The 15,956-nt window shown below is 40.3% G+C and overlaps 1 protein-coding gene across 1 annotated transcript in view; it reads left to right on the top strand.

The window, feature by feature from the left end:
* DHTKD1 (dehydrogenase E1 and transketolase domain containing 1) overlaps positions 1-14,756 on the top strand; it is a 59,964-nt gene extending 45,208 nt beyond the window's left edge. The window contains exons 13-17 of the mRNA XM_069765217.1: positions 2,277-2,441; positions 6,431-6,513; positions 7,535-7,704; positions 9,418-9,503; positions 13,044-14,756. Coding sequence (XP_069621318.1) covers positions 2,277-2,441; positions 6,431-6,513; positions 7,535-7,704; positions 9,418-9,503; positions 13,044-13,145 — 606 coding nt within the window. The 3' untranslated portion in view covers positions 13,146-14,756. The remainder of the gene's footprint in view (positions 1-2,276; positions 2,442-6,430; positions 6,514-7,534; positions 7,705-9,417; positions 9,504-13,043) is intronic.
* The last annotated feature ends 1,200 nt before the right edge of the window (positions 14,757-15,956 follow it).

Raw genomic sequence — 15,956 nt, 5'->3', positions numbered from 1 at the left:
ACGCACTTACCGTATTTTTCAGACAATAAGACGCATCGGACCATAAGATGCACCCCAAATTTTCAGAAGGAAAATAGGGAGGAAAAAAAAGTGTCAATTGGGGGTCCGTCTTACAATCCGAATACAGCTTACCAGGGAAGGGATCGGCACAGGTGGAGGAGTGGTCACAGGGGTCGTTCGGTGGTCCAGGCTGGTGCAATGGCCTCCGGGAAATCCCATCCCAGTCTGGTGCGGTGGTGGCGGCTCTGTACAGGGGCAGGGGTGGCGACTCTGTGCTGGGGCTCTGGGCAGGGGGGCTGTGCTGGGGCAGGGGGGCTGTGCTTCGGCGCCGGTGCTGTGCCCCGGTGCAGTGGCAGCGGCTCTCTATGCTCCGTGGGGGGCAACGCCGGCATTTTGTCAAAGCCCGGAGGCCCTCGCACATCCGTTGCTGCCATATTGTGGTGGCCTCTGAGAACATGGCCGCCGAGCCGAGCTCTGGTGTGGTGGCAGCGGCTCTCTGTGCTCCGTGGGGGGTTCCGCTGGCATTTCGTCAAAGCCCCGGGCCAGGGACGGCGCATGCTCAGATTCAAATCTCGGCAATGAGATCTCGTCCCGAGATCTTGTCTCCCGAGACCTTGGCACGAGATCTGAATCTGAGCATGCGCCGCCCCCGGCCCGGTGGCCATCTTCCCAGTGGCCATTTTCCCGGAGGCTACCAACGCAACATGGCAGCAGTTGCAGGGGCCTCCAGGCTTTGACAGAATTCCCGACAGAGCACAGAGAGCCGCTGTCCCAGAGCACAGTCCGCCACCACCACACCACAGAGCCCCGCCGCACCTCCACAGCCGCAGGATTTGTAAGTGTATTGCGACCATAAGGGCTCCTTTCCACTTGTGAGAAACACGTCCGTGTCCGCATGTGAAAACCTAGCTCTGGCGCCGTCACTTGGGAGCGGAGCGTGCAGCTCCATGTGTTGTTATGCGGCTGCACGCTCCGCTCTGGAGTGCCGGCGCCTCAGCTTGGTTTTCACATGCGAGACACGGACGTGTGTCTCGCAAATGGAAATGAGCCCTAAGGCGCACCCTCATTTTCCCCAAAAACTTTTTGGAGAAAAAAGTGCGTCTTGTGGTCTGAAAGGTACGGTATATCATTGCTTTTCGTTAACCATCTCCAGCCCCACTTTCGTTCCTGTGCTCAACATAGGAGAAACCTTTTCAGTGCCAGCACCTTACCAGTGTTGTGTGTAAGGGGGAGGGCTGGCTGCTCTTTAATAGCCAAGTTAGCCCCTTTCCTTGACTATTCATTGGCCCTAACAGAGGAGGGGGCTGGCTTAGCTATTAGAGTAAACAGCCATACCATACAGCCATACAGATAATAGGAGAAAATGAATGGTACAATTTTTTTGTGCAATTTCTCCTGATTACGCCAGTACTCTATATGTGGTTGAAAGCTACTACTTTTGAGCCACAACGCAAAGTTCAGAAGGGAAGAAGCATCATGTTGGTGTTCAGATTTTGCTAGAATGATTTGAGTGTGTTGTGTCACATTGGCAAAGCTCTTGTGGTGCCAAAATAGCAGAACCCTTTATACGTGACCCCATTTTACAAGCTACACCCATTTAATTCATCTAGGTATGCAGTGAGGATGTTGACCCCATAGTGCCTAACATAATTTTCTACCATTGGGATTTGAAAAGAGAATAATTAAATGTTTACCACTAAAATGTTTTTGTGTTCACGCACCTCTCTGATCGCTGGGCACAAGCCTCAAGTCAAATTCCTGGGACCAACTACGAAGGGGAGGCATTGGTAAAACCCTGCAAACTGAAGCATATTCGCAAGGGATATGGATTTGTGTATAGAACATCTCAACCTTTTAACCTGTTGCATAAAAGTTACAATACATTTGTCATGTATAGTCACAATATCTGCTGCCTCCATTTGCCTACTGCTGCCTTTTCTGCTGAGTCTACATTTCTAGTCCTACAGCATAAAATGATGGCAGCACAGTGTTAAGGTTGACTTACACCTCCACTACCTTTCCTGTGATGAGAAGGTGAGGTTTAGTTTTACCGCTGTGCCCCTTAGGTCACTGCCATAGCAACTTGAATGTAGGAAGTCAAGAACGCCAGCAGAGGAAGCAGCAACAGGCAAACAGAGGGCAGCATGTGGGGTGACTATATGGGAGAAATGTATATTCATTTTAAATTTCCCCTGGACATTTCTTTCCAATTGTTTTTTTATTTAGTGTTCCGGAACACGTTAACTTGAAACAGTGTTATTCCTTTTTGTTCATAGATGTGTGACAGTAGAGAAGAAGGCGTAGACTGTGATACTGTAAATATGTGCGTTGCTCATCCCACAACACCAGCACAATATTTTCATTTGTTACGCCGGCAAATGATAAGAAATTTTAGAAAACCCCTAATTGTTGCCTCTCCAAAAATGTTACTCAGATATCCGGTAACTATTTATTTTTCTTTCTCTTTTTGTAATTCTATAATGCCAAGAATAAAAACAAAACCATAGTACTGTCTACTAGCCTAGTCATTTACATTTTGGATTTCGGGATGCTGGATGAATGTGGTAGCATATTTTAACCAGTGTTTTTAAATTGCGTCCTCCACATTTATGTCAATCACACAAACTGCTGTCCACAACGAAGAATTGTAGACCATGGCAAACAAGTTTGATTGTGGTCATTTTTTGATAAGTAAACACATTACAGGCGATTCGTCAAAGTGTTTTTTGCCAACAAACTGGCGTAAAACACTTTGAAGTCTAGCAAATTTTTTGCACAACACAGAGTTCTGCACAGCTATAGACATTTTGGTGTTAGAACTTTTCATGCTACATTGAAACAACTCTTCCAAAATGGGTAAGGCTGGGAAGGAGCCTGGATGGGGGGTGGCTACGCCGATCTTCAAATTCAGCCAAAGTGCCTGCGTTTTGTACACCAGAAATGTTACTTGAATTTTTAAATAGAGTAATATTTTTGGCGAAATATGTGCCGCTAGTAGGATGCACCAAACTCATTAAGTGCTGTTCACCTCTAAAGGAATTCTGTGCATCTTATTCTTGCATGGCCTTCATTAAGACCGGTGTACAAAACATCAGTTTTAATGAATCTGGGACATTATATATTGTGCAAAGTGTTATTGCGTACCAGTAAGTTTTGGATGCCACTTCACAAAGTATTGTTGTTGTTTTTTTGTTTTTTAACCCATAATTTAAAATATTAGTAAACCGTGAAATGGAAATTAAATAGTAAAAAGTAGAGCTATACAGTCACCAAAAGGATTATAAAATGTAAAACTATATTATCTTTTAGATTATTTACTTGCCCTCTTTGCCATAATCACAGTTTGGGGCATTGTTAACAAATTCTTAACCAACTTCATGTTTTAGCCACAAAATTTGCACAAAATTTGGCCAAATAATGTCTGCCCATCAACCAACAACAAGGTGGCCTCATGAGTCTGATGGGTCCCTGACCAGTGTGAACTTTGGCCAAATTTTGTGCAAAGCGTCTCATGTATCGTTCATGTATTTTTCCTAATATTCAAAAGCCATTTTTGCTATTCACATTTCATATATTTCACATTGACATACTTTAACACAATTGAGTGCAACCATCTTTGTATATTGTACATGTAAGTAGCTGTTTTTTGGTATGAACCTGTTCAGACTAGTTTTTGATGTGCAAGTCCTTTTTCTATTATTTGTATGCTAGCTTTCTGACTGAGCACGCTGCCCTTCAACATATGATTTTAATCACAGCTGGTTCCTGCCAACCCATAAATGTAGGCTTTACTGAGAGAGGTGTCCACATTCACCCATGCATTCAGACATTAGTATTAGGGAGGTGTTCACACTGGTCAGGGACCCATCAGACTCAGGAGGCCACCTTGACGTTGGTTGATGGGCAGACATTATTTGTCCAAATTTTGTGCAGAGCGTCTCATGTATTTTTCATGTATTTTTCCTAATATTCAAAAGCCATTTTTGCTATTCACATTACATATATTTCACATTGACATGCTTTAACACAATTGAGTGCAACCATCTTCGTATATTCCACTCATCTGCTACACAGCTACAAGGTTTGGTTTTGGTTATAGCCAAAAACAAGTGATGGCTGAACTAATATTTATTCAAATAAAATAAAAGGTCGCTGTGGTTGTGGTAGCCATGCTGGTAATTTGCGAATGAAATTCTGTGTAAACTGTGACTTGTCACCAACAAAGTACTTCTACACCATTAAAAAAAATAAAGTATTTCTCCCATACAAGATCTTTGCTGAACAGTTTATGTAAAGATTTGTCTGCTGCTTGAACAAGGAAAGACATGACACAATGACTGGGCAGCACGGTGGCTCAGTGGTCCTGGGTTCAAATCCCACCAAGGACAACATCTGCAAGGAGTTTGTATCTTCTCCCTGTGTTTGCATGGGTTTTCTCACTCAGAGTTCTCCGGTTTCCTCCCACGCGCCAAAGACACACTGATAGGGAATTTAGATTGTAAACCTCAATGGGGACAGTGATGATGATGTATGTAAAGCGCTGTGGAATATGATAGCGAACTATAAGCAATGCGTAATAATAATAACAACTGAGGTTTACTATTCTCCATCAATTCAATATTCTCTATGAATATCACTAAAGTTAAAAAAAGAAATGTCTGAATTCCAAAAAAGAAAACATTACATATGTACATAGGCACATATAATATATCGTATATCATTTATTTATTTTTTAAGTTATTTACCATATACACATGTGGTCAAAATTGTTGGTACCTTTTGTTTAGTGACAGAAAAACCCACAATGATCACAGAAATAACTTGAATCTGACAAAAAAATAATAATAAATAAAAGATCTGTGAAAATGAACAAATGAAAGTCAGACATTGCTTTTCAACCATGTTTCTACAGAATTTAAAAAAAAAAAAACTCTTGAAATAGGCCTGGACAGAAATGATGGTACCCCTAAAAATGTGACAAGAGACATGTTAAATCGAGGTGTGTCCACTAACATCACAGTTGTCTACAATCTTGGATTCAGTGAGTGGGCCTGTATATAGGGCTACAGAGACTCACTGTGCTGTTTGGTCACATGGTATGTATCACACTCAACATGGAGCAGAGGAAGCGAAGGAAAGAGTTGTCTCTGGAGAATGGGAAGAAAATTATAGACAAACATGTTAAAGGTAAAAGTTATAAAACCATCTCTAAGCAGCTTGATGTTGCTGTGACTACAGCTGCACATATTATTCAGAAATTTAAGATCCATGGGACTTTAGCCAACCTCCCTGGACGTGGCCGCAGGAGGAAAATTGATGACAAATCAAAGAGACGGATAATATGAATGGTAACAAAAGAGCCCAGAAAAACTTCTAAACAGATTAAAGGTGAACTTCAAGCTCAAGGAACATAAGTGTCAGATCGCACTATCCATCGTTGTATGAGCCAAAATGAACTTCATGGGAGATATCCAAGGAGGACACCATTGTTGAGAAAAAAAATCATAAAAAAGACAGACTTGAATTTGCCAAACTACATGTTGACAAGCCACAAAGTTTCTGGGAGAATGTCGTATGGACAGTGAGACGAAAATGGAACTTTTTGGCAAGGCACATCAGCTCTATGTTCATAGATGGAAAAATGAAGCATATCAAGAAAAGAACACTGTCCCTACTGTAAAACATGGAGGAGGCTCTAGTATGTTCTGGGGCTGCTTTACTGCATCTGGCACAGGGTGTCTAGAGTCTGTGCAGAGTTCAATGAAATCTCAAGACTATCAAGGGATTCTAGAGAGAAATGTTCTGCTCAGTGTTGGAAAGCTTGGTTTCAGTCGCAGGTCATGGGTCCTGCGCACGATAATTACCCAAAACTCACAGCTAAAAATACTCAAGAAAGGCAAAGTGGAAAACATTGGACTATTCTGCAGTGGTCTTCTTTAAGCCCTGACCTAAATCCTATTGAGCATCTTTGGAAAGAGCTTAATCATGCCATCTGGAAAAGGCAACCTTCAAACACGACTCAACTGGAGCAGTTTGCTCTTGATGAGTGGGTCAAAATACATGTCGAGAGGTGCAGAAGTCTCATTGACAGTTACAGGAATCGTTTGATTGCAGTGATTGCCGCACAAGGTTGTTCAACAAAATTTTAAGTTAACGATACCATCATTTCTGTCCAGACCTATTTCATGAGTTTTATTTTTTTTTACTTTCTGTGGAAGCATGGCTGAAAAGCAATGTCTGACTTTCATTTGCTCATTTTCACAGATCTTTTATTTATTAATACTTTTGTCAGATTCAAGTTATTTCCGTGACCATTGTGGGTTTTTCAGTCATTAAACGAGGGGTTCCAAGAATTTTGACCATGTGTATGAGTTTAGACTGTTTTAATTTCTTCTATTTCTTTCACTTTTTTTTTCTTTTTCTTTTGCAGGCTGCAATTTCCAGTTTTGAAGATATGGCACCAGGAAGTACATTTAAACCTGTTCTAGGCGACCTTGCTGCAGACCCCAAAAGGTAGATTGATTAATTACACCCCTTTATTATATAAAAAGAGTTCCAAAAAGGTTCACTCACCTATCCATCTGAACGGTCTGTTCAGAGCCTTAATTTTGCACTCATATTGTGTTTCCGCTGTTCTTTTGATATTGCACAGAGACGTAGATGTTTGGGATCATTTTTCTGTACATTACATGAGAGTCTGTGACTAAAAATAAGCATGCAATATTTAAGACCATGGTTCAAAGGAAAAATGCATATTGGTATGTCTTATTTTGACCTGAGGGACTCTGTGATATCCTAGTCTAGCATGCAGCACATTGTTGGTAGTATAACATACGTGTGCCATGGGAATGCACTACAATTGTTGGGCTCTCCATGCATGTGTAGCGTTTGTCACACAGCCGTAACACATGCAGCTGCGGAGCCGAACAGCTGATCAGCCTGAGCAAGCCAGGTGCCCTCTGCAGCTTATTCGGTAAGTGCTATAGCTTGCCGAATAAGCCCTGGCCCGATCAAATTCACTCAACTCTAGTCAGAAGTCTATGTGGACAGAAAGTAAAAAAATTATGACTCTGGAAGGAGATGAGGAAAAAACTAAAACACAAACGGCAAAAATGGAAATCCGCCATGTAGTGAAGGGATTAATTTGCTGAAGTCTTTTGTATGCACAATGGAATGTGCCACATCCTTATGTTGTCATTGTCAAGGATGTCACCTTGTATGAGAAGACTTCAGAAGTGACTCAAGATCAAGGATAATGGAGTGGGGGCAGGATTCACTGCCCAGGTTCACGTCCACAGATAATTAGTATATATTATAACAGTACAAGTTCTCACCTATCAGACGAATCTGAAAGGCCTTGAAAGCATAGTGATACATTATTGTATTACTATCTACTATATCCAGACAATGGGCCAAATGTTGCGAAGATAAAACTTCTTTGACCTAACTAAAAATTACATTTATAAAATGAAATCTTGACTTCTATAAAGTTTCACAAATACATCGCTGCTACTTGTTTTTTTTTTCCCTTCAGTGTTACCACGGTCATTTTCTGTTCTGGGAAACACTACTATGCTTTAGCTAAACATAAAGAAACACTGGGAGAACAAAGACACAAATATGCCATTATTAGGATAGAAGAACTATGCCCATTTCCATTAGAATCCCTCCAGCATGAAATGGCCAAATATCCAAAGGCTAAAGGTGGGTTCAAGTTTCTGTAAAAGTTCTTATCTGTGGTTAATGCATCTAATAAAGCTTCCTTTAGGACCCTATATCATATATGCTACAATAAGGATCTGCTTTTTTTGTTCTGAAGGAGGACTTTGCTTAAAACAAGTGAAAAGTATAATTATTAATATCTAGAAATTTTGGCATTATAATAATTTTTGATTAAAAAAATACAATTTTGTATTTGAATGCATCTAAAACCACAATTACTTACACATACAAAACTTAGTAATGTGACATTTTAAGTTTTGCCCCCTGTAGACAATTGTGGTTAAGTTGTTAATATGAATGTAGGGCAAATTATTAACCCTTATCTACTACATAATTGGCTAAGGGTCACTTCCGTCTCTGTCTTTCTGTCTGTCTGTCTGTCTCGGATATTCTTTGGTCGCGGCCTCTGTCTGTCATGGAAATCCAAGTCGCTGATTGGTCGTGGTAAAACACCCACGACCATTGCCACGACCAATCAGCGACGGGCAGAGTCCGGCGGCAAAATGGCCGCTCCTTCCTCCCCGCAGTCAGTGCTCGCTCCATACTCCCCTCCAGTCAGCCCTCACACAGGGTTAATGGCAGCGTTAATGGACCGCGTTATGCCGCGTGTGTGACCAACTTTTTATTATTGATGATGCGTATGCAGCATCGATAGTAAAAAGATCTAATGTTACAAATAATAATAATAAAAAAAAAAGGTTAGTCTCACCCTCCGACGTGGCGCGCTGTCCTTGGCAGTGCAAGCGGCAGGTTCCGGTGCCAAGAATGCTATGCGAGAAGGACCTTCCATGACGTCACGGTCATGTGACCGTGATGTCATCACAGGTCCTGCGCTCATACCAACCCTGGGACCAGAATCTGCTGCGTGCACCGCACACAGGCGCCAGGACTTCAATTGTCCTTCGGAAGCTAAGTATATGTTTATTTTTCATTTTAAGTCTTTTTTAACCACGCATATAGTACCCACATTGCTATATACTACGTGGGCTCTGTTACATACTGCGTGGGCTGCGTTGTATACTACATGGCTGCTATGTACTACGTGGGCAGTGTAATATACTATGTGGGCAATGTTATATACTGCGTGGGCTGCGTTATATACTGCATGGCTGCTATATACCACGTGACCAGTGTTATATACTATGTGGGCAATGTTATATACTGCGTGGGCTGCGTTATATACTGCATGGCTGCTATATACTACGTGACCAGTGTTATATACTATGTGGGCAATGTTATATACTGCGTGGGCTGTGTTATATACGGTTTGGCCTGTGTTATATACTGCGTGGCCTGTATTAACGCATCGGGTATTCAAGAATATGTCAAGGCCTGTGCTATATACTATGTGGCTGCTATATACATACATATTCTAGAATACCCGATGCGTTAGAATTGGGCCACCATCTAGTGTTTACATATTGTGGGATGTTTTGTATACCCACAGCCAAATCTCACCATGCTAAATTTTCAGTAGCATTTCATGATTTACGATTAATGTATTCAAATGGATGGATATTTCAAATGGAATACTGTCCTTTTTTTTTTTTTTTTTTAAAGGAAAGTGATTATTGGAATCCACAATGTGTCTACAATTTTTATTAATTGATTTTTACCACAGTCAATGATGTGTTTTAGCTACAATAAATAGAAAGTTATATTCAAGGTTAGTTACTTGTACTCTTCTTTTTAAAGATTTCATTTGGAGCCAAGAAGAGCCACAAAATATGGGTGCTTGGTCTTTTGTTGCACCTAGGTGTGAGAAACAGTTGGGGCGAAAGGTAAGGTTTCTATATAATGTTTATGTAGTTTACTATTAAACTTACATACGGCTATATCTTATAACATATGTGTCCACCCTTAACATTTCTTGAATTGCCTTGAGATGCACAATTGGTTGTGATAATTCAGTACTATCACGCCATCCAGTAAAAGGTAATCTGTCAATAGGCTCAACAATCCTAAACTGTTTGTATGGGCATTCAGATCCTAGAGAATTGAATAAGATGATACCTTGATATCTACTATCCAATGTCTTATTCCAGAGTAATCTATTTTTCTTATATGCAATTAAATTATTAATATCTACGAGCCGGACACTGATCTCCCTGAGAAAAAAGGGGGCATTACCAGAGTGAGACCTGTAATGACTGACACTTTGCCCTCATAATCACACACAGCTCTGCAGTGAGATCAAAACGAACACAGTACAGTGTACTGTAGGTGTACTGTGTTAGCTCTGATCTCACTGCAGAGCTGTGTGTGATTATCAGAACTAACACAGTACAGTGTACTGTAGCTGTACTGTGTTAGCTCTGATCTCACTGCAGCGCTGTGTGTGATTATGAGGGCAAAGAGTCAGTCATTACAGGTCTCACTCTGGTAATGCCCTCTTTCATGCAATATAAACTCAGGAGGCAGATTTTCATGCAGGTCAGTGTCCGGCCCATAGATCTTAACAGCTCATTTACATATAAGAAAAATGTGGCTTTGTCTGGAATGAGATGTAGGATAGCAAATATCGAGGTATCGTTTTGTTCCACTTTCTGTGACCTACATGGCCATATATATATAATTAACAAATTAAAGCTGCACTCTGAAACGCTATAGGGTGTAAACATTGAATGTATGAAATTGGAATTGCATTACTACTAAATAAGATAAGTAAAAAATGAGGATACTGAGTGCAAAAATTGGCCAATTCATGTGAGTCCAACATCTAGCGTAAAGATGTACCCCTTTTTTGGAACCCTGACCAAACATGATACCTCTCTGAAGCGAAAAGCCTACAATTATATCGGCAAGTAGGATCGAGCTCTATTTAAAACCACCATAGGCTGATGGGTGGAGTGCTCAGTCAGAAGGTGTGTATTACAAATATAAAAAAAAAACTGACCATCAATTCCAAACAGAAAGACAGGCAAATGTGAACAGGTGCAAGTGAACAGAGCCACTCCATATATAACTAACAAATTAAAGCTGTTAGTTACATATAGAGTATCTCTCTTAGCTTACACCTGACAGACAGTCTATATATATCTATACTAGATGGTGGCCCGATTCTAACGCATCGGGTATTCTAGAATATGCATGTCCACGTAGTATATTGCACAGCCCACGTAGTATATTGCCCAGCCACGTAGTATATTGCCCAGTCACGTAGTATATTGCCCAGCCACATAGTATATTGCCCAGCCACGTAGTATATTGCCCAGCCACGTAGTATATTGCCCAGCCACGTAGTATATTGCCCAGCCACGTAGTATATTGCCCAGCCACGTATGAAGCACAGAGCCACGTAGTATATTGGCCAGTCACGTGGTATGCACTATATCCCTGTTAAAAAAAAAAAAAAGAATTAAAATAAAAAAATAGTTACATACTCCCCTTCCGGATCGAAGCGGCCGGTTACCAATGCTCATCACGCGCTCCGGTCAGAAGAGTGCATTGCGGTCTCGCGAGATGATGACGTAGCGGTCTCGCGAAACCGCACGTCATCATCTCGCGAGACTGCAATGCATGGAGCGGTCACCGGGGCGTCGCGAGGAGCATCGGTAACCGGACTCTTCGATCCGGGGGCTCCGGAAGGTAAGTATGTAACAATTTTTTTTTTATTATTTTTAACATTAGATCTTTTTACTATTCATGCTGCATAGGCAGCATGAATAGTAAAAAGTTGGTCACACAGGGTTAATAGCAGGGTTAACCGAGTGCGTTACACCGCGGTCAACGCTTCCATTAACCCAGTGTGAGCGCTGACCGGAGGGGAGTACGGAGCGGGCACTGACTGCGGGGAGGAAGGAGCGGCCATTTTTCCGCCGGACTGTGCCCATCGCTCATTGGTCGCGGCAGCGATGACAGGCAGCTGGCGAGACCAATCAGCGACTTGGATTCTATGACAGACAGAGGCCGTGACCAATGAATATCCGTGACAGACAGAAGGACAGAAAGACGGAAGTGACCCTTAGACAATTATATAGCAGATATCTGCATGCCTATATAGATGGTGCTTAAGAGGGCTGATCCTGTTGACAGATTCTGTTTCATGTATACATTTTGTTGTCTTTTTTTTTTGTCTTTTAACATCTCATGGCATTCGTATCACTGTATATCAGACTTAGAAACTAGTTAAAGAAGGACACATCTGTGTATAGTTCTTTATAAATAGAATCTCACAAAAAAAAAGTGATTAGTAGTTGAACAGTTCATTTTGATTTGTCTTGCTGTTGAATTGCATGGATTTTGCCATTTTACTTGATGCCTCTGTGGGGACTAGCAAAGTCATATACAGTAGTTGCTGATACTGGCTACGAAGCCAGCCCTAGACAAAGTGACATATGTAGGCAGTGAAGATTAGAAGATGCTTCTGACCCGAAGTGTGACATGAAAACAAAGCAGGCTACAAGCTATCCCTAAGAAAATGTAACTAAATTAAAACAAAGGACTCTAGGGTGCTTTTAATGAGTCATATGTAATGTGGTGAGAATTTTTTTTTTTTTTTTTTTTTTTTAAATATTCCCAAACATTTTTAAACAAACTTTCCTGCAATACAGCCTAGTTAGTAATCATTGGGTGTGACTCTCCCGAAACTACCAGCAATTTTTATACAATAAGAGCAATCACCTCTTCATAAGTTCTACAAAAAAATGTCTTAATTTGTACGCTTAGAATACAGACAATAATAGAATAAAATCTGTGTATGTATCCACTCTATTGTTGTCTGCACTGTATTTGTATGTGAATAAAGGAAATAGTTTTTATATTGAATGGAATGGTGTTTGCTCTTGTTGTATAGGAACTACTAATTGTTAGAAAAGCAAAATTAATAAGCTTTTCTAATGAATTTCTCTCAGAATTTGAGAGGTCTGGTTTACTTTTCACAATCTGTCCAGTCTGTTTTTATGGCTGTTTTAAGGAATGTATCGCCTATAAATCTTTTCTTTACTAGCTAAATAGAGATTCTGATGAATATTTTTTCATTAGTGGCTGCTTCCAAGCAGAAGTTACTGAAGAATGGTCAGCTCACTTCTTTCACCCGCTTCACGATTAAAATAAATTAAAAAAGACTGAACATATTCACAGCAAGTCATTTTTACATTGCTGAGGATATGTTGACTCTTTTTGGCATTTTTAGCGCTTTTTCAGGCAGGATCCAGGCTGAATCCACCTGCAAAAGACGATGTGCGCATAATACCTAAACATTTGTGCAGGGTGAGGCAGGAGGGGCGTTGTGTCCATCACCTACACATCTCATTTTTGGCGCTAGTTCTGATTTCTGAAACAACACAAAATGTTATTATGGGTACTTTTTGTCATTCTAGCTACAGCTCGTAAGCAGACCTGCACTTCCTGCGCCTGCAGTGGGAATTGGGACTCTACACCACCAGCAACAAGAAGATATCATTAGAAAAACATTTATATAACTAGGATACAGTACTTTTTACTTGCATTAGTTTTGGACTGTATTGTTTTTGTACTTCTCTTTTCAAGAACATTTTGGCAATTGGATGACACAAGCCAATTCTGCCCTGTAAACCTTCATTCCTCTCGGGACAGAGATCAAAGTACTAATCTACTGTTTCCCCTGCTAGTGTTGGTGGAACTTTTATATTTTATGAAGACAGTCAGAAGATTGCAATGACTGCAATATATTAAAGGGTTGTCTCGTTTTATTGAGGGTTACAAAAAAAGGTCAATCTTTTTAGGTGAAGGAATTATATGGCATTTACAAATAATGCCAATTTTAAAGATGCTGAATAGCCATACCTTATTTAAATAATGCAACTGGTGAAAAAAATCTATTTATTTTTGTGCAGTTTGGTACAGATTTCTGCTTCACAGTCATTGTGGTATGTGCAAATACTTTTAAACTGCTTGTTCACATGCATTTTTGATGCATGTTTTTTGTACAGTAAAAACTCATTTTAAAGTACCCTAAAATGAAATTTAAGTACATTTATTTTACTAGCATTGTGTGATCTGTAGGACAGTTTAAAAAAGCAAAACAAAAAAAAACAGCATGTTCAAATTTTTTTGTTTTTCAATGTTCAATTTTCAAAATTGAAATCAAAATGGGTTAGCTGTAAACCAACATGCCAGAACATATTAAAGAATGCTCCAAAAATTCACACAATTTCCATTCCGGTTTTCTGTCCATAGTTTTGTGTTTTTCATATAGAAGAAAAAACATGAAAAAAAGCTACGTGTGAGCATACCCGGAGGCTTCCGGCATGTAAATCAGCATGACTCCCAGTAGTCCCACCATGCCAACAGGAAGGGAAACCGCTGCTCTATTGACAGGGATCAGCTGAATCTCCAGCAGGAGCGGTTAATGACCGGCTTCAGGGACATCAGGCAGATAGTTGCCTCTGTTAGCAACTACATGCCTGTTGGAGATTAGGCCTTTTCTTTTTTTTAAAGTCCCAGATATCTCTTTAACAGTAGCATAAAATAAAATGGAAATACAGTTTTAGCTGATTCTTGCACTATACCACAGCAGTCAACCCGAATGTTAGACAGTGATGTCTGTAATTAAGGGCTCCTTTAAATGAGCACATTTTTATGTCTTTTTTGTTTTTTTATTATTCCCGAGTGGACAGAGTTGGAATTTAGTTAGAGGATAGAATAAAGCCTTTAACTCCATATTATCCTCCTTGTTTTACTTATTTTTTTTAATCAGAACATGACTGGACCCCTTATGGTGGTAACCAAAATTAAGGACTATTCTTTTTCCTTTTATGTTGATTTTGGCAAAATTTCTGAAGAACGACAATTATGAGGGCTAAATACATAATAGTAAAACTTTGTTGTTCAGAATTCACAGTATATGTTTTGAATTAAAAATTCTTACTTTTTTGTATATGATGTCTCTACAAAGCAGTTGGAATATAATTAAACTTGATTATTATGTATGTGTTAATTTCCCCACCATAATGTGTTATTAAGTGTGCTGTTTTCTAATTTTACCTCTATTATTTATTATACATGACTGTAGGACAAAAAAACATTCTAATATAAATGTCTCAAAAATATAAGTTCAGCTCGTTTTTGATTTGACCGGTGAGTTCAGAAGAGAAAAATAAGCCATTAAGCCTTATACTGTCATGCATAGCTGAAAGGTTAGTGTAACCGTTGTTTTAATTTTTATTTCATAAATCAATAGTATACATAAAAATAAGCAGCTTTGTAATGTATCTCATCAGAGAAATTTGCTTCTTTCTCTGCCAGAATTGATCAATCATTATCTCAATTCTCAATTCTGAGGTAAAATATATTTTAAGGGAACACAGACTTTCTCATTACTGCGATAGATCTGTGGATCTACAAGTGCTTCTCACTAAATTAAAATATCATCAAAAAGTTAATATATTTCAGTTCTTCAATACAAAAAGTGAAACTCATATATTATATAGAGTCATTACAAACAGAGTGACCTATTTAAAGTATTTGTTAATGTTGATGATTATGGCTTACAGCCAATGAAAACCCAAAAGTCATTATCTCAGTAAACTAGAATCCTTTATAACACCAGCTTGAAAAATTATTTTAAAATCCAAAATGATGGCCCCACTGAAATGTATGTTCTGTAAATGCATTCAATACTTGCTCAGGGCTCCTTTTGCATCAATTGCTGCATCAGTGCGGCATGGCATGGAGGCGATCAGCCTGTGGCACAGCAGAGGTGTTATGGAAGCCCAGGTTGCTTTGGTAGCGGCCTTCAGCTCGTCTGCATTGTTGGGTCTGGTGTGTCTCATCTTCCTCTTGACAATACTCCATAGATTCTCTATGGGGTTAAGGTCTGGTGAGTTTGCTGGCCAATCAAGCACAGTGATACTGTTTTAAACCAGATATTGGTTACCAGGTTCCAAGTCATGCTGGAGAATTACCGTATATAATCGAGTATAAGCCGAGATTTTCAGCCCAAATTTTTGGGCTGAAAGTGCCCCTCTCGGCTTATACTCGAGTCACGGTCGGCGGCAGGGTCGGAGGGGGAGAGGGCGCTGAGGCATACTTACCTGCTTCCGGGGCTCCTGGCGCTCCCCCTGCCCGTCCCACGGTCTTTAGTGCCGCAGCTCTTCCCCTGTTCAGCGGTCACGTGAGACCCATAGCGGTGGAGCCGCATATTCATTTCTCTAATGAGCGGTAACGGTGACTGCTGATAGAGGAAGAGGCTGCGGCACCGAAGACCAGCTGTCCGGAGGAAGGAGCGGGACGCCTGGAGCAGGTAAGTATTA

This window comes from Ranitomeya imitator, chromosome 4 (assembly GCF_032444005.1).
Source record: "Ranitomeya imitator isolate aRanImi1 chromosome 4, aRanImi1.pri, whole genome shotgun sequence".
NCBI classification, from domain to species: Eukaryota; Metazoa; Chordata; class Amphibia; order Anura; family Dendrobatidae; genus Ranitomeya; species Ranitomeya imitator.
Note: the sequence above shows the minus strand (reverse complement) of the source record. Positions and strands in the feature narration are given on the sequence as shown.